This window comes from Suncus etruscus, chromosome 17 (genome assembly GCF_024139225.1).
Source record: "Suncus etruscus isolate mSunEtr1 chromosome 17, mSunEtr1.pri.cur, whole genome shotgun sequence".
Lineage (NCBI taxonomy): Eukaryota > Metazoa > Chordata > Mammalia > Eulipotyphla > Soricidae > Suncus > Suncus etruscus.
The window spans coordinates 2,915,111-2,935,535 of NC_064864.1; the positions used below are offsets into that span (position 1 = coordinate 2,915,111).

At 36.3% G+C, this 20,425-nt stretch overlaps 1 protein-coding gene across 1 annotated transcript in view; it reads left to right on the forward strand.

The window, feature by feature from the left end:
* CTNNA3 (catenin alpha 3) overlaps positions 1-20,425 on the forward strand; it is a 1,601,008-nt gene that overhangs the window by 802,308 nt on the left and 778,275 nt on the right. Inside the window, exon 8 of the mRNA XM_049790484.1 lies at positions 16,133-16,213. Coding sequence (XP_049646441.1) covers positions 16,133-16,213 — 81 coding nt within the window. The remainder of the gene's footprint in view (positions 1-16,132; positions 16,214-20,425) is intronic.

Sequence of the window (20,425 nt, forward strand, 5' to 3'; positions counted from 1 at the left end):
TAGGTGTTGGATACACAATGTCCAAGGCTCTTTTTGTCACTAAATATTTTCATGTCCAACAATTTTCACCTCTGATCTTTGTTTGGCTTATGCCATAAACAAACTAACTTTTAAACAGGTTGTTGAGAGGCTTCAATAGATCAATGACTGTAGATCCAATGCTTGATATTTGAGAAGTAAGCTCTTAGTATTTTATATGGCTGCTGCCTATATTTTGGCCTGTTAGGCTTTGAGTAGAGAAATCATTGGGGCACAGCATAAAGGGTCACCAGTTATGTCTTGCAGTTTCGGGACATCAATTTTAATTTTGTTTCCCTTCACCTGTCCATTAGCAAGTACTGCTGAGCTAACATTTAACAACTTTCTTCTACCAGTGAATACTATTATATATGTTGACGCTTGTATCTTGATAGCTCATCTCCTCCTGTAACTTACCTTCTGTGCCCTGAAGAATACAGAAGTACTGATGCTCCTGAATTCCCCTTTTCAAAAGTTTGACTAACCTGACTATGATAAACCCCATAGTTATGGTTAATTGTTTAATGCACAGCATTGACCTAAACCAAGGTGGAAACTATTCTGCTTCATCGCAACACCAAGAATCAGGCCTTCTGATGTTTTGCTCATCATTATAAAAAGAAAAGCCAGAGAGATTGATTCTACAGGACTGATTCACTTGCTTTGCATGCAGAAGGTTTCTGCTTCAATTCCCACTTAGCTCTCCGCTACCACTTACAGTTCCCTCAGTGCTGCCAGAAATGATCTTTGAGCACAAAGTCGGGAGTAAACCCTGAGCACCACCTGGTGATCTAAAAATAAACAAAAGCAGAAATATCTGCATTAAATGGATTCCATGTTCATTTTCATTTAGTAGAATTAACAGTGATTTTCACGCATTTAGGTATAATGATACATGATATTGGCTTCACTTTTCATTAAAACAAAGAGTTGTAAGTATAAAAATAAAGCAAATCTATAAGCAAATATATACTTTATAAAATAGCTAAAAAAGGTTGCATCAATTTGTAACTTTTGCAAAAAGAAACAAATTTGTCATTTTCAAACAGCCACACAAGAGCTACATGTTACACACAAATTTTACCTAAGATATTTTAAAGTATCATAAAAGGTCCTTCAGGAATAGAGAAATTATACAGGTGTTGAATCATTTGGCTTTCATGAGACTAATCCACTTTGGATACCCAGCACTGAAACTGGTTCCCTGAGCTATACATTGCCCCATTTCAACTTTTTAAAAATGTCCTTCAAGTCATTCAACATAAACTTGCTTAATTATTTTAGACCCATAGATTGAACAACCTTAGAATGATCTAGACTCATGGAAAATCTATACTCTTGTTTATGAAAAACAAGATGGAGATTCCTCAATAAACTGGAAATTGAGCTCCTTTATGATTCAACTATACCACTCCTAGGGATATACCCTAGGAATACAAAAATATAATTCAAAAATCCCTTCAATGCAGCTCCATTGACAATAGCCAGAATCTGGAAACAACTGAGATACCCTTCAACAGATGAATGGCTAAAACAACTGTGGTATATACTATGCAGCCATCAGGAGAGATGAAGTCATAAAATTTTCCTGTACATAAATGTACATGGAATTTATTATGCTGGGTGAAATAAGTCAAAGGGAGAGGGATAGACATATAATAGTCTCACTCATCTATGAATTTTAAGAAAAATTAAAGATATGAATGCAACATTGCCCACAGAAAATAGAAATGAGGGCTGGAATGACTGGTTCACTGCATGAAACTCACCACAAAGAGTGGTGAGTGCAGTTAGAAAAATAACTACACTGACAACTATCTTAGCAATGTAAATGAATGAGAGAAATAGAATGCCTATCTTGAATACAGGCAGGGGGAGGGGGAGAAGGGAGATAGGGGGTGTTGGTGGTGGAAACATTGTACTGGTGAAGGGGGGTGTTATTTTTTATAACTGAAACCCAACAACAACCATGTTTGTAATTGTGGTGCTTAAATAAATATATAATCTAGAATAGTCTAGACTCATGATAAATTGACTAAAATCTTCCTACTGCCAGATTCAAAAATGTCTATACTGCTTAAGTGTGAAAGAATGGCCAGGGTAAATTATTTGGGCTTCTCTATAGCATTTGCAGTGTGATTCTTGTAGAGTAGTACTTGTGTTTCTGTGTATTTCTGTTAATGTCTGATGCTCTTGCAGCAAAATGTTGAATCTGTATTGGATGTTTCTGATTTTCAGCTCATTCATCGAGCTCCATTTCCCTGAGGTTGGTGGAAAGAGGAGTAAAATATTCTCAGCTTTTCTAACAGCAATTGCAAAGGATCATGCCTGTCTCTGATGTTACTGGCTCTCTCAGTCACGCTGGAAGAAATATTACAGGGAATAGTAATTTCATTTTCAATTTAGATCCCCATTATGTGAGGTTTACAGGCCGTTCCTAATTCAGAGTGGAGAATTTATGGTTTGTTCTGGTGATTATCATCCCAGCAATCTCCTGCTGCTTAGCTCACCTTCAGCGGCAGCTTTGTACCATCTTATCAGTCTTCCTCGGGGCCTGGATCTGTAATACAACACTGCCTTCAAATCGGTCCAGCTCTGGCATCCCTGGTTTATGACTCCCAGATGTCTGTCTGTCTTTCCTTGATGATTCACTCAGCTGGTTCACTGGGTAAAGCAGAGAGTTGACTTTTGGGAAAGAGCAGCGGTCAAGTAAACAAATAATGAAGTCCTCTGACCCAGACTACATGATATAATTTATTAGACTGAATTCACTTATTTGAATTCTGAGTTGCTTAATAACAAGTAAAGGTGCTACTTTACAGACTTAAGATTAAAAAGTGACATATTATCCTCCTGAATAAGTGATAAAATAACAACAGTAGCTACTTCAAATTCATAAGACAGGACCAGAGTAATAATAGTACAGCAGGCCAAACTCTTGTCTTGCAATGCAGACAACCCAAATTTTAACCCAATTTTGCACCCTTTGGTCCCTTGACCACACACACCAGAAGTGATAGTCCTGAAGCTAGATACTTCTGCAGCTCTCCTGGAGCTAGGAGTAAGCAAGCCCTGAGCACCACTGGGTGGGGTTCCAGAACAAACAACCAAATCATAAGCACTTTTCAAATGGTTATTTTTGGCATTTCCAATGTGTGGTTTTACCTTTCAGGTGATGTACAGGTGTTTTCAGATTGTGTGTAACAGCCTTCATGAGAGCTTGCTGGAAGACCATAGAAAACTTCTGCTCTTTGTAGGGAGTCATTAAAAAAAAAAATCACAATTTTTTTTGATAGAATGTGGAGCACATACATCTGTTCCATATATCACAACATAGTCTTTCACTTTAAATCTTGCTGATTAAACTAGCAACTTTTTTTTTGGTCAACAGAACCTAGTTATTTTTGTATTTTCATTATGGCTGTCTCTGGTCTGTTCCAAGGGGGCTGAAGCTAAGGAAACTACACAGAGTATTTTTTGTTCAGGAAAGGACTTCATATTCCTTCTTCCCCAATTAAAGGCTGTTCAGATAGAAAGAACAATCCAAAAAAGTGACAGGGCTGTGAATATGTCCTCTGTCTATTGACAACTCTCACCAAACAAGTTTCTATTCCTTGAGCCAGTAGACTGGAAATCTTCCTCTATCAGATTTTCATCAAGGGAACACAATAAAAGTCAACTTGCTTATAGAGAGGAATAAAAGGCAATATTACCAACAGTAATATTTATATCAAGAGATCAGATTTGAAAGGGGTTCCCCAAACATTCAATTGGTACCTCCTGTTTTACAGAAGTGATCTACACAAAGACGATGTTCTTTATCCAAGTTGTGGGAATTAAAATTATTAGAAGGTTGGAAAAGCTGATAATATAATAACGTTTTTCTTTCCCTTAGAAGCATCTTAATTAATTGAGATTTTAATCAGAAAGAATGATAGTTCTTATTAACTTCTTTTTACTGAAAAAATTTTAACATATTATTCCTGTAAGGAACAGCTTATTATTTTAAATGTTCTTCATGCTAGAGAAGCTGAAACTCTGAATTATGAATTTTGAAAATGCTAATTAAAGACAGCAGTGATCTAAATATTGATTTTAATAATAAAATATATATTTGGGAGTTTCTTATTTTATAGTTTAAAAGTAAGTAGGACTGGGAAAGATTGCAATTGTTACTAAAAGTAAGCATTATTGGTTAATGCAATAATCAGAAAAAATGGGAATATATCTATTTTGCTTAGATTGTATATGGATAAATCATGGGAAGCCTTTGCTGGACAGTGTACTACTAAAACTTTGTGAAGTTTACTATGTTTTTACATGACTTTGTTTAATTGCACTGTGAAAATATGGCTTAAGAAACAAAAATAGATAAATAGATTTAACAAATGAGAAAAATGACAGAAGTCAAAATTTTAAAAAGATCAGTATTGTGCATGCAACCTTCAATTGATATAAATGCCCCAAAGACATTTATTCATTAGTGGAATTTCAAAAAAACAGACGTCATTTAAAGTTTTGTTGACATGCCAATGGATCATTGATTTAGTCCTTGTGCTTATAAAATTAGGTAGATTTTAATTTAATTTTTTAAATTATTAATACCCCAAGCTATATATTTATCAAAATTTCTGGACCCAATAACTAGGCATGTACAAAAATGTTAAGTGACTGATTTTTTAAATTTGCATTATTAATTATAGACATTATGGCATCACCAAATATTTATAACAAAAACAACAGGTATTTAGAAGAGAAATTCAAAATGTTAGCATAAAAATGTGTATACTGTTAGATTAAAAGTCAATACTTGCGGCTAAATTCATTTACTTTTGGTATGTGGTTTTACTACATGATTCTTGAGGTAATTACTTCACTACATCCACTGTTCTTGATAAGGCCCTGGACTTTAATACAAGTTCCAATTTGAACAACACCTTTATTTATTTAGCTTGATTCATATGAACAATTACTGGCCTAGAAAATGACCATTTCTAAAACCCATTAGAGTAGAGATCATAAGTTTAGTTAGTTTAATGCTGGATTATTAAAACTGATAAACTGCATGTCTTAAATTTATCCTAAGAACAATGTTGTTTCAAGAATTTGAAGCTTGGGGCTGAGGACAAGAATCTTAAAAGAAGGAGGGAATGAAACAAAATATTGTGAAACATGAACTAGAAATAGTGAAAACTCCAGTGATTTTTCAGGAATCAGGTTTCAGGTAATTCCTGGTACTAAGAATCTTTCAAAACGTACCCCTTGACAATGGAGTGACTCTTTGCGTCATGGCGTCATAATTCAATGAGAAAGCCATGGTTTCTGGCCATCTCTGGTTTTAAGGTGAGTAACAGCACCAGTACAGCAATTTTGATTTTACTGTGATTTTACAGACCAGGGTGATTTCTTTTGTGTTTGGTGTCTATCTGCTGAAATCCTGCAGCCAAGCATCTCTGGTCTGATAAATCATATAACAGTCTGTGATGTCATGTTCTTAGTACTGGACAAGATGCTTATTAGGCAATCTATCAAAAGAAAACTCTGGCACCACACAGTCTTAGAGCTGGGAAAAACTTGTAAAGGTCTTTCAGGGCTGTGACCTTTTTTAAATAGATGTTCAGACTAAAGACAAGAGAGGGGATTCAACTTAAGGTCAGCAGCTTATTTAGAAACTGCCATTTTTGATTTATAGATTAGATTTTCCTCTTTACAACCAGGATTTTCTTAAGGGAAAAGTGATACAGTTTGAGGATAAAAAAAACAATTTGAATAGAATCATTAACAAAATGGAAAAATGTTTGTTATTAATAAAAATGTACATACATATTTATTCTTTTATTATTTTATTCATAGCCAATAACAATGCCAAAGGATCTTCTTTCTTTCTTCTTCCTTCTTTCTTTCTTTCTTTCTTTCTTTCTTTCTTTCTTTCTTTCTTTCTTTCTTTCTTTCTTTCTTTCTTTCTTTCTTTCTTTCTTTCTTTCTTTCTTTCTTTCTTTCTTTCTTTCTTTCTTTCTTTCTTTCTTTCTTTCTTTCTTTCTTTCTTTCTTTCTCTCTCTCTCTCTCTCTCTCTCTCTCTCTCTCTCTTTCTTTCTTTCTTTCTTTCTTTCTTTCTTTCTTTCTTTCTTTCTTTCTTTCTTTCTTTCTTTCTTTCTTTCTTTCTTTCTTTCTTTCTTTCTCTCTCTCTCTGTCTCTCTCTTCCTTCCTTCCTTCCTTCCTTCCTTCCTTCCTTCCTTCCTTCCTTCCTTCCTTCCTTCCTTCCTTCCTTCCTTCCTTCCTTCCTTCCTTCCTTCCTTCCTTTTCTCTACTTTTCTTTCTGTTTTTTCTTTTCTTTTCTTTTTGGTTTTTCGGGCCACACCCTTTGATGCTCAGGGGTTACTCCTGGCTAAGCACTCAGAAATTGCCCCTGGCTTGGGGGGACCATATGGGAAGCCGGAGGATCAAACCTCGGTCCTTCCTTGGCTAGCGCTTGCAAGGCAGACACCTTACCTCTAGCGCCACCTCGCCGGCCCCTTTTCTTTCTGTTTTTTTTTGGGCCACATTCAACAATGTTCAGGGGTTACTCCTGGCTATGTGCTCAGAAATTACTCCTGGCTTGGGGGACCATATGGGATGCTTGGGTTCGAACCGAGGTCCAACCTGGGTAAGCTGCATGATAGGCAAACGCCCTCCTGCTGTCCTATATCGCTCCAGCTCCAAGTTTAAATTTCTTAATTAAAAAGAAACACATGATAGTCGGAACAATATTTGCCTAGCACATGGCCAACCTAATATTGATCTCTGATTCCCAGATGGTCTTTCTATCAGTGCCAGGAGTAATACCAGAGTGCAGATCCAGGAATAAACACTACCAAAAAAATAAAAACAGTAACAAATAAAAACAAATAAAAATAGAGTATAAATAAAAGTTGACAAGGTTTAAACATATCAGAACTTAAATAAATACATTAGACATAGGTAAATACAATAGTGTATTTTATTTATGTACCATATTTTCTGGCTTATAAGACGACTTTTGAAACAAAAAAAAATCAACTGAAAATAGAGGGTCGTCTTATACGCCGAATATATCCCGAAAAATGTTTCAATATGCCGCTAAATGAAAATTGCCTGAATATTGCCACAAAACGAATTTTCCAACTGGATCCTGTACCAGTCACTGCCAGGCTGCTCAGACCGCCTCTCTCACTCAGCCAATCCAAACAGGCTTTTGATGCATGCAAATGAGACAATGGTCTGCACCAATCACTGCCAGGCTGCTTTGACGCCTCTCTGACTCAGCCAATCCAAGCAGGCTTTTATGCAGGCAAATTAGACAATGTTCTGCACCAATCACTGCAAGGCTGCTCGGACCACCTCTCTCACTCAGCCAATCCAAGCAGACTTTTGATGCATGCCAATTAGACAACGTTCTGGACCCGAATCTACACTGTCAAAAGCTGCTCAGATTGGCCAGAGTCAGAGAGGAGTCTATGACAGTACAACTTTTGGACCTTTGCTTGTTGTGATTGGCTCACTGTGGCACATATAGTTGCAGCACAGGAACGTTCTGTCTCATACAGCGAATATAGGCCTAAACCTATGTTTTAACTGCAAAATTAGGGGGTCGTCTTATACGCCATAAAATACGGTAACTTAATTTTATTGTGAAATTTAAGGTTGAGGAGAGACAAAAAAGATGATCTAGATGATGAGGCACTCGAGGAACATTAATTATTTCCAAGTTAAGAGAAGAAATTAAGATTTTCCAGAATAAGAATTTAGTATTTCAAAAAGTGAAATCCATCACTCAGTGGTGTTCAGTAAATAAATGCTTGTGCTAACAACAATGGTAACAGGATTGACTGGTTTAAATTGCTAAGAGTTCTTAACTTCTCACTATTTTCCAGGCCGATACATCCTTTGTTTTCTTTTTTACAATAACTCTATGTTATAATATGTTCTCCATTTATTAGGGAAGGGAGTTAAAACTTTAAAAGATGCAGCATTGTGTCCAAGGCCACATATGGTCAAGTGAGGGAACATAAATTCAACCAGTTTTAACTGACCACACAAACATTTATTGATCTCAAAAAATCCATTTACATCATTATGAAAAGTACCAATTTGGGTTTAAGTTCCATTTATTCAAGTCATATTGTGGTAAATAAAGCCTGAGATAAATCCCAGCTGAATCTAATCTTACTACTTAACTGTGATCCCTCCTGTGGCATTACATTCAAACTTACTGGGCTCCAGGGTGCACAAACTATGTGGAGTTATTATGAATGGCATCTGAGACAATTCACAAAAAGCAATTAGCTGTGTAGATTTTTGACAAACGCTGCTTCTTCCTAATGATTCTCCGTAGTTCTATCTCACCTGGGAGACACCTACTTTTCTCAAACAATGCAAAGTCCCATTCACTAGCTAACTTCACCTTGTTTTCCTTTGGTTGCATAATCTCTCTATTCTTAACATATTTATTTTTCAAAACTTATTTAAAGTTGACATTTTTTTTTTTTTTTTTGTTTTTTTTTGTTTTTTTTTTTTTTGGTTTTTGGGCCACACCTGGCAGTGCTCAGGGGTTACTCCTGGCTCTACTGTCAGAAATCGCTCCTGGCAGGCTCAGGAGACCATATGGGATGCCAGGATTTGAACCAGTATCCTTCTGCATGAAAGGCAAACGCTCTACCTCCATGCTATCTCTCTGGCCCTTAAAGTTGACATTTTTTAAAAACGTGTTTTAGTTTTATGATTATGACACAGAGAATGATTTTGAAGATGTTCTTAAACTACCTTGTCAGGAAATTTTTCTGAAACAAAAATTTTTATGTCTTTCTTTTATTTCCTTTTATTTTTGCTTTTGGACCACGACTAGGGGAACTCAGGTACTTCCTACTTAGAGCTCATGAATGAGGTAGTGGTCATGGCTGACCCTCCTCACAAAAACACACAGCACTCAGTCTGTTGAACCAAAGATCATGAACCTGTCTTATCTTTCATGACTAAAAATAAAAATCTTTTATTTCAAATAGACTCTGTGGCTCATCTGTGTGTTGCACATAAAATATTTTTAAAAGCTGTTTTGGGGCCCGGAGAGATAGCACAGCGGCGTTTGCCTTGCAAGCAGCCGATCCAGGACCAAAGGTGGTTGGTTCGAATCCCGGTGTCCCATAGGGTCCCCCGTGCCTGCCAGGAGCTATTTCTGAGCAGACAGCCAGGAGTAACCCCTGAGCAAAGCTGGGTGTGACCCAAAAACCAAAAAAAAAAAAAGAAAAAAGCTGTTTTGGCAAAGATATAAGTTAAAGACGATTTCATCTTTAACTTGAGCTAAAGATTTCCTATTTAAAGGAAATGTGCCATTTAAAAGGCTTAATAAAATGATAAGGCAAAGCAAAACAATAGCAAAACATTTTCCTTTCTTCCATGGATGTACATCATGTGGGTAATATTTTCATTTGATTATGGATTAGATAAAATTTTCTTTGGTTTAAATCACATCTCTTAGTGCTTGACAGTAGTATTTTTTGGGGTCACCATTGTAGTAGTTCTCTCATTTGTGCCCTTGAAGATAATTTATTAACTGCATGGTAGTTTTAAATACGTTTTCATTGGTTGTTAAAAACAGGTCATTGTACAATAAAACAACATATTTAGTCTATAATTTGGTCTTTTCATAAATTTTTAACATTAGAAAGGAAGGTCATAATGAGGTGATTCTTTCTTCATAGGTGTGTAAGTTAAGGGCAAGAGCTGTTTTTCAGAATTTGCCAGTGTTCTTTATTTATTTTTCCTTTTCTTTGTTTAGTCTAAAAACAAATTTTGTACTTCTACATGTGAAAAATCACTTGTTATGAGGAGTGAATTACATGTAAATCATCATTTTATTTTCTCAAAAATTGTAGACAGAGGAATTTGAGGGAAAATATAGGAGCTTAGGTGTCTGCCTTGCACAAGGCCAATCGGTTTTATTTCTCAACAGCAGATAAAGTCCCACAAGCCAGCTGGGACTGCAGAGCCAGGAGTAAATCCTGAGTGTCACACCTGCTGGGTGTGACACAAAAACAAAGCAAAAAAAAAAAAAAGAGTGTACAGTCTGGTAAGCAGTTAGCTAAGGGACAAATGCTATTGACGTGAGTTTTCCACAACTGTACCTCACATGACAGTCTTGACCTGGCTTTGCATTTGAAATTACTGTCTCAGCCCATGATCTAGTCATCATTGCTGCTGGAAACCTGATCCTTGACCCAGATTGTTCTCTTTCCTTTGCTTTCCTATCCATTCCAGTCATCATTCTATCAATAGACTCTAGAGTTCTTAGTTCTTCCTGTTCCCTTCCCTCTAACTGCCAGTGTATTAACTTGAACAAGTTTCATCTCTATTCTGCCCCATCCCTACAATCATTTAACTCCTGTACCTGTCTTTATTCTTAAGTCTCCTCAAACATTTTGTGTCGACTAGACTCCCATCAGAATGATCAGTGTAATTCAGCAGCTTAAATTCTATAATTTCCAAATAGCTTTTATTTCTTTTTTATTTAGATAATATATTTAAGCACCATGATTACAAATGTTTGCAGTTGGATTTCAGTTATAAAAAAGAATACCATCCTTCACCAATGCAACATTTCCACCAACAATGTCCCCCATCTCCCTCCTCCCCACCCCCTGCCTGTACTTGAGACAAGCATTCTACTTCACTCACTAGCTTTTTTTTCTTTATAAAGTAAAACCTTCATATTATATTATACGCCTGCACATTTTGTGGGAGTGAAACGAGGGCCCCTTAGTAATGCTTAGAAGCAAAACATCTTGTTAGTACAGTTGAATGATGCTTAAGCCCAGTAATGCATTATCACTCAACCTAGAGGTTCTGGAGCCCTTTAGGGATGCATCTTACTTTGCATAAAGACAGATGTAGTAGCAGAAATCAAACCTGGGACCTCACACATACCAGGAATCACTGCCTCCTTTTGAGCTACCCCCTTGGCCCTAAAACTTTAAAAATATTATTTTAAGTGCCATAGCAGTGGCACAAGCAGTAAGGCATCTGCCTTGCCCACTCTAGCCGAGGATAGACTGTGGTTCGATACCCTGGTGTCCCATATGGTTCCCCAAGTTAAGAGCAACTTCTGAGCACAGAGCCAGAAGCAACCTCTGAGCGTCACTGGGGGTGGCCTAAAAAAACAAAAATATATATATTTATCAAATAATTTTTAATGACTGCTACATTTTTGCAATCTATTCCTACCTCACACCCACAAGAATTTTTTTCCTGGCTGACTTCTATGTATTCTTTAATACTCAGTTGTTAATCTTAGAAAACTATGCTCAGTCCTCAAGGGAACACTCAAATGAATTAATGTATTAGTCTGGATGGTTCTGTTAAGTATAGTGTCTCCTCAAAGACAGATTTGAGGGGCCAGAGGGATATAGTGCAGTGGAGATGAAAGTCCAGTGCTTGCCTTGAATATGGCCAGCCCTGGTTCAATTCCTTGCATCCAGATATATATGGTCCCTAGAGCACTTCCAGGAGTAATCCCTGAGCACAAAGTCAGGAGTAAGTCCTGAGCACTGCCAGATGTTACGCTGCCCCCCCAATAAATGAAGTATTAGATAGAATGTAAGATTGCGTTTGTATTACTGGAGTTTAATGTGATTCTTGTGTGCATAGATAATAAAGACTTATTGAATTGTTTACTAAACTAAATGTAATAAGCATAGTATCTTTAAAGAAATTAATTCTAGCTAAACCATCAAAAAAGGTTCCTTGTAAAATGTACTTATTGAGTTGACTCTTGAAAGGAGCCCTTAATTGGGGTACAGTGAAATAGTACAGGGGTTATGCTTACAACTAGTGGGATCCTCAGAATCAAATTGTAATCCTCAGAAAACTGCCAGAAATGTCTCAGAAGCATGAAGCCAGGAATCATCCCTGAGTACTTTTGTGTTTGTCCCAATCCCCCACTCACCACAAAGAAGTCTTTAAACATCAACCTAGGGCACAGATCACAAGGCATGCAAAATACGAGTTGACAGCAGAGTTCCTGAATTGTAATGGTTTTGCTAAGGAAACAAAGGACCAATCAAGGTCTCTTATTTGCCATTGATGATTAATTATGTTAATATGTGCCACCGATCCTTGAACACCATATTTAGTTTTTTTCCTTAAAATCATCAATGATAAAGCAAAGAGTTTTAGAAAAAAAGATGGACTGATTAGAACTTAACTAGAGATATAAAAAATATTGAGGATTGGGCTTCTGTTCTTTGCTCCCTTTTTAAAAGGTGATGTGTGAAAGATCAGAATCTCTTTATGTGACTAAACAAATAAAGATATGATGTTTTACAATAAATCTGTTCAATATATCTTTCTTAAATACCAAATACTCTTTATCTTAGCTCTACAAATCAATAACCAGCAAAGACATATGGCTATGGAGCATTCAAATGAAAAGAATGGAGGGTTGAATTCATCATGTTATTTAATTTAAACTAATTGACATTTAAATTTATATTACCACGCGTGACTAGTGGCTATCCCTTGCACAAGAGTGTTAGAAAGTTTTTCCCAGTTTGGTTCTATCAGAAAACAACTTAGGATAATTCAATGAGAGTTTATATATAAAGACTCTGTCCAAATGTGTGGACAGGTCTCAAGAAAACACAAAAGTGAGAGCAGAAAATCCTGGTTGGATACTTGGGAGAAGAAGTATGTAGAATTACTGTCACGACTCAAAGTTCAGATTACAAGCCTAGATCACCTCAAGACACCATTTATTATAATATGTTTTAATAGCTATAATGACTTTTCATTGAATTAGTTATATGCTCTCAGTCATAGTTCTCTTTAAAGTCTGGTTTCTCAGTGCCCTTTTCTCTGGTGCTCCACAGTAGTGGTACCTTTTTCCTTAGCAGGGCTGTCCTGACTTAATGATGGCTTCTGTCAAGACTTCCTTAAGGATTCTCTACTGTGCTGAGCATCTGTAGTGAAGGCAGACACTGACTGTTTTCTGTGGCTTTGTTTTAATATTCTGCCCTTTCGTCTCTTACCTCACCACCTACAATTCAACCTTCAGTCCTACCTCGTTGCATGATGATTTGTTAAAGCTTTGAAAACAGAAGGAATGAGGGCTTTTAAGCAGGATGGGGCTATTTCTCCTTGCTTTATTTATTTTTATGCCACACAAAAGGAATAAAGAGGCATAAAATGGCTTGACTGAAGCTAAATAAATCTGGATAAATAGAGCAAGGGCCTAATAAAAAGCTGGAGGTGAAAAAGAAGAAGGTTAGGGAGGGAGAGTCAGAGAAGGGAGAACTTTTTTATTTCCAGCAATGATAGGGGATGTTTATTATTACCTGCAGTACAAAATGTCTTTGACCCACCGAGACATTTTAAACTAAGGTTAAGCTTTTGATAGAAATTAGAAAATCATCTTTATAGTCTTTATTGAATCTCTTATACTGTCACCTCCTGTCATCCTTTATTAAACTTTTGCATGCTCCTGCTGTTAACTCTGACAAAGCTGGTATCTTTTAGTTGCCCGATGAATCATATCACAAAATCTCAAGAGTTTTTTTTTTTTTTATCTCCAACAGGACTCTTTTATATTATTCCTGAAGCTCCTGTGTCTGTACATATGTTAGTTGGTGGGCATAGGTGTGAGTAGGGGGTGTGCAAAAGAGAATATCTTCTTGTGACCCTTGACTATCTTTATGTTTAATTCTGTTCAATTCTGTAGGTAAAGTAAAAAAAAACTATCTTATTCTCTATTGTGTATTTTTAATGCATAATCAACAGATGCTGAAGTCTTCTCCAGAATCTCTTAAGACAGTATACAGTTCTATAGTGGCCCCTAAATTCATATAAATTATTTAATTAAGTCTTAAATCTGGTAATGTCATTCTGTAAGTTTTATACAAGTTACTAGCAAGACCAACCCTCCCAATAAATGAAGTCAAAATATGCTAATTATTAAGACATATTTTGTATAAGCATAAGTAAGGATGCACAGAAGTAGCCTGAGTATATTAGGGAGTGTTTACAATATGTAATTGGAATAAGAATTGTGAATTAACTTTTGAGCAGAATGGTTGAAAGTGGCTTTAGAAACTGTTGAGGAAGTAGTAGAACCCCAGTCATTAGGAGAGAGACTCAAGACAAAGCATAGTTTTCTTTATTAAATAGAAATTTGGGGACTGGAGAGATATTACATGGGTAGGGCATTTGCCTTGCCTTGGATCCAATGTGGTCCCTTAAGCCTGCTATGCATAATTACTGAGTACAGAGCCAGGAGAAAGATCTGAGCACAGCCAGATGTGGCCCCCAAACAATAAAGAAAGTGATCCCTGAGAGGAGAGAGAAACATATGGGGATAGTGTCACTATAATTGATTGTACTTGAGAATATGGGAACTAAATAGTAGATAAGACGTGGATAGGCATTCTTGAACTTCTTTTTTTTTTTTTTTTTGGTTCTTTTTTTTGGGGGGGCACACCCGTTTGATGCTCAGGGGTTACTCCTGGCTAAGCACTCAGAAATCGCCCCTGACTTGGGGGGACCATATGGGATGCCGGGGGATCGAACCGCGGTCCTTCCTTGGCTAGCGCTTGCAAGGCAGACACCTTACCTCTAGCGCCACCTCACTGGCCCCAGCATTCTTGAACTTCTTATAAAGAAGTCTTTTCACTCAATGCATAGATTTATGGGGCTAAAGAGATAGTACAGCAGGTAGGACACTTGTCTTGCATGCAACAACCCTGGATTTTGCCCTGGACACTCTATATCAGGGGTCCACACACTACAGCCTATGGTCACATGAGGCCCACTGAGGACATTTATCGGGGTTACTAGTTCCAGACCCGCAGTGTGCATGTGTAGGATATGCCGTGCACTCTCTGACTCCCCCTCCTTCTCTCTGTCTCTAGACTCCCCTCACATCACAGGAGTCCTCAAAGTATAGCCTGACAAAAGCAGGCTCATAGCTCCCACTGAAATACTGGCAAGTTTGTTGATTTGACTTTACTTGTTCTTCATTGTGAATATTGTAATTTGTTCATATTTTTTATAACTATAGTCTGGCCCTCCAATAGTTTGAGAAACAGTGAACTGGCTTGCTGTTTAAAAACTTTGAGGACCTCTCCCTTTATGGTCCCACAAAACCCAGCCAGGAATGATCCTTGAGTACAGAGATAGTAGTAAACCCTGAACATTGGCTGGTATGGGAAAAAAACCCCAAAATGTTAATTCCTCCTATTATCAGCTCTTTAAACTTCTTTTTCCCTGATTTTCAAGGTCTCCTTTCAGAAAACTTTTCACTTTATTAATTTAAATAGCAGCAGTATTCCTGGAGATGAATCGCATAATAATTTTTTTCAATCTTTTAAACAGGATATCAATAAAAAAAAGTGATTTGATTCAATTCAACTGTCTTCCACAAAAGTAATATGTCGAAAATACCAACCAAGGTGACTCTCTCTGAGCTTAATAGCCTAAAGATTTAGGTTCAGGAAAGAACTCTTCTGTTCAAAAAAGAAAAGGAAAAAAAAGAAAAGGTGTTGCACAAATTATCTGAAAGAGCCAAAGATAACATCCAATTTTTCGTTGAAACAATTTGTTCTTGGAATATTGTCAGCTAAAATTGTGGTCAACTCTTGCAAATTGTATGAATTTACGCTGCATATCTTATGTAGCACTGAGCAAAACTTCAATATGGCTCTACATAACTTGTAAAATACACCAGGAAAATGACTTCAGAAACTCCCACAGAAGTTGACAAATTGGGCATCTACTGCTTTTAAGCTAATTGCACGCTTAGCAGCGAGAGAGTAGACTTGTTAAGAACGAAGATCAGGGTTTCTTGAAAGTAGAGTTCTGCGTGCTGCCATGCTGAATCCCACCTAACCTTAGATCAAAAATATCATGGAAGTAAAGGAGAAAACAACGTGAGCCTTCATCACCATTCTCCTTACTTTGAAGTGAAGTGAATCATGAATCATATGTAATGTGTTGACAGATTTTGAAACCAATTCTTGAATATCCTGGCTTTTATTTTCAGGAACCTAGAAAGTATATTACTTAGTGCTACAGTAAATACCATTATTGATGTCTTTTTTTCCTCCCTCTATTGCAGACTGGAAAAAAAGAAAGGAGCAACACGCTGAATATTGCGATAGATAACATGTGCAGGAAGACAAGAGATCTTCGCCGACAGGTGAGGGAAGAGAGATTTGGAGATTGGAGCGTCATGTGGAGTAATTCTTCTTTTGCCATTGCTGTAGTATTCCTTTGGGTGTGTTTTTGGAAATTAATTTAGAACACAAAAGAGAAGTTATTTATTATTTGCATACTAAAATGTCAAATTCGAATTGCCAGAGATGGACTCACTCTTCTGGAGTCCACAGAGCCTTGCAGGCAAGACTATGACAAATATCACAGTCATACATCATAGAAGTCCAGAGGTCTATGACAAACCCCTATGCAAAGGGAGATAAAGAGGGAGAGAGAGCTGTCTCTTCCAACTGGTAACAAACTCTTCTCTTGCTCTTCCACCTCTCTCTCTTTTAATTGCCAACTTACTCTCTTCCTCCTCCAACTGTCTCCTCCAAGTGCCAACCATGGAGAGAGTTTTATAGACCCATGATTAGGGTTTTACTAAAAGGAACAGACCCCTTTTATGGCTGGCTGGGCTGGATTGTAGAACTAGACTTACAGCTGTCTTAAAACAGCTCTGTGGCAAACAGAAAGTAGAGGAAGAGTGTAATCTCAAGTCAGACTGAATTATATCTAAACCCTGCCTCTGTCTCATACACTCTTTTGATCCTGGAAACACAGTTAATCTTCCCGAGCCTCTCAGCCTAACCTGCATTTAGTCAGCACAGTGGTTCAGCAATATCTATATCCACACCTGATACAAAATAAGGTTTTAGGGAATGTTAGTAAGTTTATTCTATCACATTAAAAAATGACTTTAGAATCCAAATGTTTACCAAAAACTACTAATAATTCAGAGACTGTAAGCATGTCCCCTATCCAATTTTCCAAAAATCCTCCAAAGTAAATTTCTAAATAGAAATGACTGTGTTTAGCTTTTGGTCATCAAGCACATAGTATTAAAATGTAATCTATTATATAATTTAGAAGCCTGGCACTATGCTACAATTTAATATTTCCCTCTAGGAATATGAAGTAGTAGCTTTTTAATGACTATTATTTTCATTCATTTCAGTTATTTAATAGCTAGAGTTGCTTTTATATAACTTAAACATGATCTCCACTAACACATAAAAGTGAAAACATTTCTATCAGAATTTTAATACAGCATATTATTGTAATTTAATGGAAATAGTTAATAAAAATGGTCTGTATACACTATAAATTTCTAAGAATATTTGCAAATGGAATAAATTGAAGTCCCAAACCAGTTATTATAGGCAACACAATATATATGTATGTATGTAGGTTGTCACACCCTGTAGTACCATATGGGATGCTAGGGATCAAACCCAGGTTGGTATTATGCAAGGCAAGTACTGACTTGCTGTATTACCACTCCAATCAAAAAACATGATTTTGAATGATGGGAATTCCAATTTTTCAAATGTATAGTCTTAATATATATTCTGTCTCTATCACATTATAGAATTGGAGGATATAAGAGCAGAGGGAACTTGGTACAATCTGTGTTGACATAAATGAGGAAGTTGATGGAGGTTGGTAAGGCGACCTGTCCAAGGAAGGGAGAATATCACATCTGGGAGGTTAAAGCCTACATAGATTCTCTGGCCCTCAAGAGCATCCTTCTTATTAGTTTCCCGACTCATTCTTCATCAGTATTTCTATCTGCTATACCAGTTTATCACAAGACTTGAAAAAAGTGGATTCTGTAAGTGATCAACAATAGCATTCCTTATTCCAGTTCCATCTCTACATACTGCCCTTATTTTATACATAAGCAGCACACCTGCATTTATTTTTCCAAAGTTTTGGGAACCTTATCTTTCTGGAAAAATTCAATATAAGCAATTCTTTGTGTATAAAATATATTTAGCCAAAAAGTATACAGAAGTCCCAATTAAATGTAAATTGCTGCACTCTGAATTTTTTAATTCTTAGGGGTCACACCTGGTGACATTCAGGGGTTACTCCTGATTTGGTCCTTGGATGTTGCTACCAGTGCTACTAAGTGGGACCATTCAAAGTCAGGTTTGAATGTCCAAGTATGAGCTCCAGCCCTTTGAATTATTTCTTGTGCCACTAAATTTTAATCTTAGATTAACAATAAGCAAATTATTATAAATATGTTCCCAATATTGAGTAGAACATGTCTCTAAATTTTTTTTTTCTGAAATCAATATTTATCAGAGTATATTGTGTTTTACCTACCTGTGTTTCTGATACTATTGTCAGTGAGTTCTAGAAAGAGAAATAGGGGTCTCAGATCCTATTTTTTATAGAAAGGGGATACCTCAGAACTTGTGGAGAACCTCAGAACTTGTTCTGGATATTTGAAAAAAAAAAAAAAAAACACTGTCGTTTCACAGGTCTGTATCTCCATTGCTTTGGTTAAGTGTTGTAACATAATAAACCATCACAAACAATAGAAATAATTGTATTGTGTCTCTAGATTCTGTGGGTTGACCAGATGTCTGAAGTGTTGTTTCTGTAATATTTCCACTTGTGTGCTACCATAATAATGGCAGCAAATGGTGTCTCTGTTTTTGGTTCAGGGTGCATAATTGAATCCTCAAAGCTTTCCTCTTTTCATGCAGTGTCTAAGCAACTGAAGACTTTATCTCTTGTTGGTTAATCTAGATCTCGTACTCAGTATCCTAGAGGTATAAGAAAGGAGGGTATCTAAGTGTCTGAGCTCCAAAGTTTTGCGATGTTTTTCCTTCATATATACATCTAAATAGTCAAACAATTTGGCTTGGGTCAACAGAGAATCAAACTCAAGTTCCTGTGGGAGAAGTGGCTTATGGTACAGAAAGGGGTGGAATTATTTAGAGCTACTGTTGGAAGCACCATCCGTGCCCAATTCCATTGAGATAGTTGTTATGATTTGTTCTCGGTATCCTCACTTACCCTCCTACAACTTCATCTTCAATTGTGATGCATATGCTTTTGGCAGTAATAAAAGCTAGCTTAAACAGCAACATGAGTCATCGTCACCCTTTTTTATTCTTGAAAATCTTATCATTTTTGTCTTAAGAATATTTGATATATACTTTCACACTGAAAAAAGAAACCATCTATTCTGAGAAAATTCTTCTTTGGATTATTTAATATGCATATTTTGGTTCTATATCTGTCTTCATTCCTCTGCTTTTAGTTAAAAACAATTACTTAATCTCTCTTCATTATATATCTCCCAACTTTAAGTCCATTGCTTATTCAGGACTTCCCATCAACCACATGGAAAAAAAATGGTTCAGAAAAATCATTAGATTTCTGTAACCATGAGATAGTATTTAAACATATTTGGAGAAAAGAATATTCTAGATTTGGGGACCAAAAGAAAAATGTTCTTTGAGGTAATAGCCCTTATTTTATTTTATTTTATTTTATTTTATTTTTTTTGGTTTTTGGGTCACACCCGGCAGCACTCAGGGGTTATTCCTGGCTCTATGCTCAGAAATCAACTCTGGCAGGCAAGGGGGACCATATGGGATGCCAGGATTCGAACCACCTTCCTTTCACATACAAATCAAAAGCCTTACCTCAATGCTATATCTCCGGCCCGCCCTTCTATTTTTAATGCCTTGTTTTATGATTTTTTTTTCTGACTTGCTGTCCCAAAGAACAGAAACAAAAGTCTGTCATGGTGGTGTTCATGGTATTCAGGTTCTCCGTAATTCTCTCTAACTTATTGCTAAAATTTTTCATGTTTATTCTTCTGTTTCTATTTTCAACTCTTCTTTATCATACCAAGAGATTAACTTATCTCTAACCCTATATCTACTATTTGCTATTTTTCATTATTTTTTCCCATTAATTCCCCCATACACACCTTCAAATGTTTGTAGATAGATAACTTAGTTACTTCCTTTTTATAAATACTTCTTTACAAATTTTAATTGACTGAAGGTCAATGTTAGTATAAAAAATATTTCACCCATAGACAATTTGCCACTTGGACAATCCAAAATTAATATTTTATTCATAAAATGTAAACTGTATGTAATTATTTCTAATAATAATTAACTTCTCTTTGAATTTTTTTTAAATAAATTTTTCTTCCCCACTTGATTTTATACTGGGCAATAGATATGGCAAAATCTTTCTTTTAGTAAATAAATTTCAATGTTCTTTACCAAGTATAATCCTTTTATTGATTTTTATACCTCAAACAAGAAATACTATATTATCTTAGTGCCTTAAATGAGACAGCTTACTGAATATCAATCATCCAGCTTACGGGTCAAGT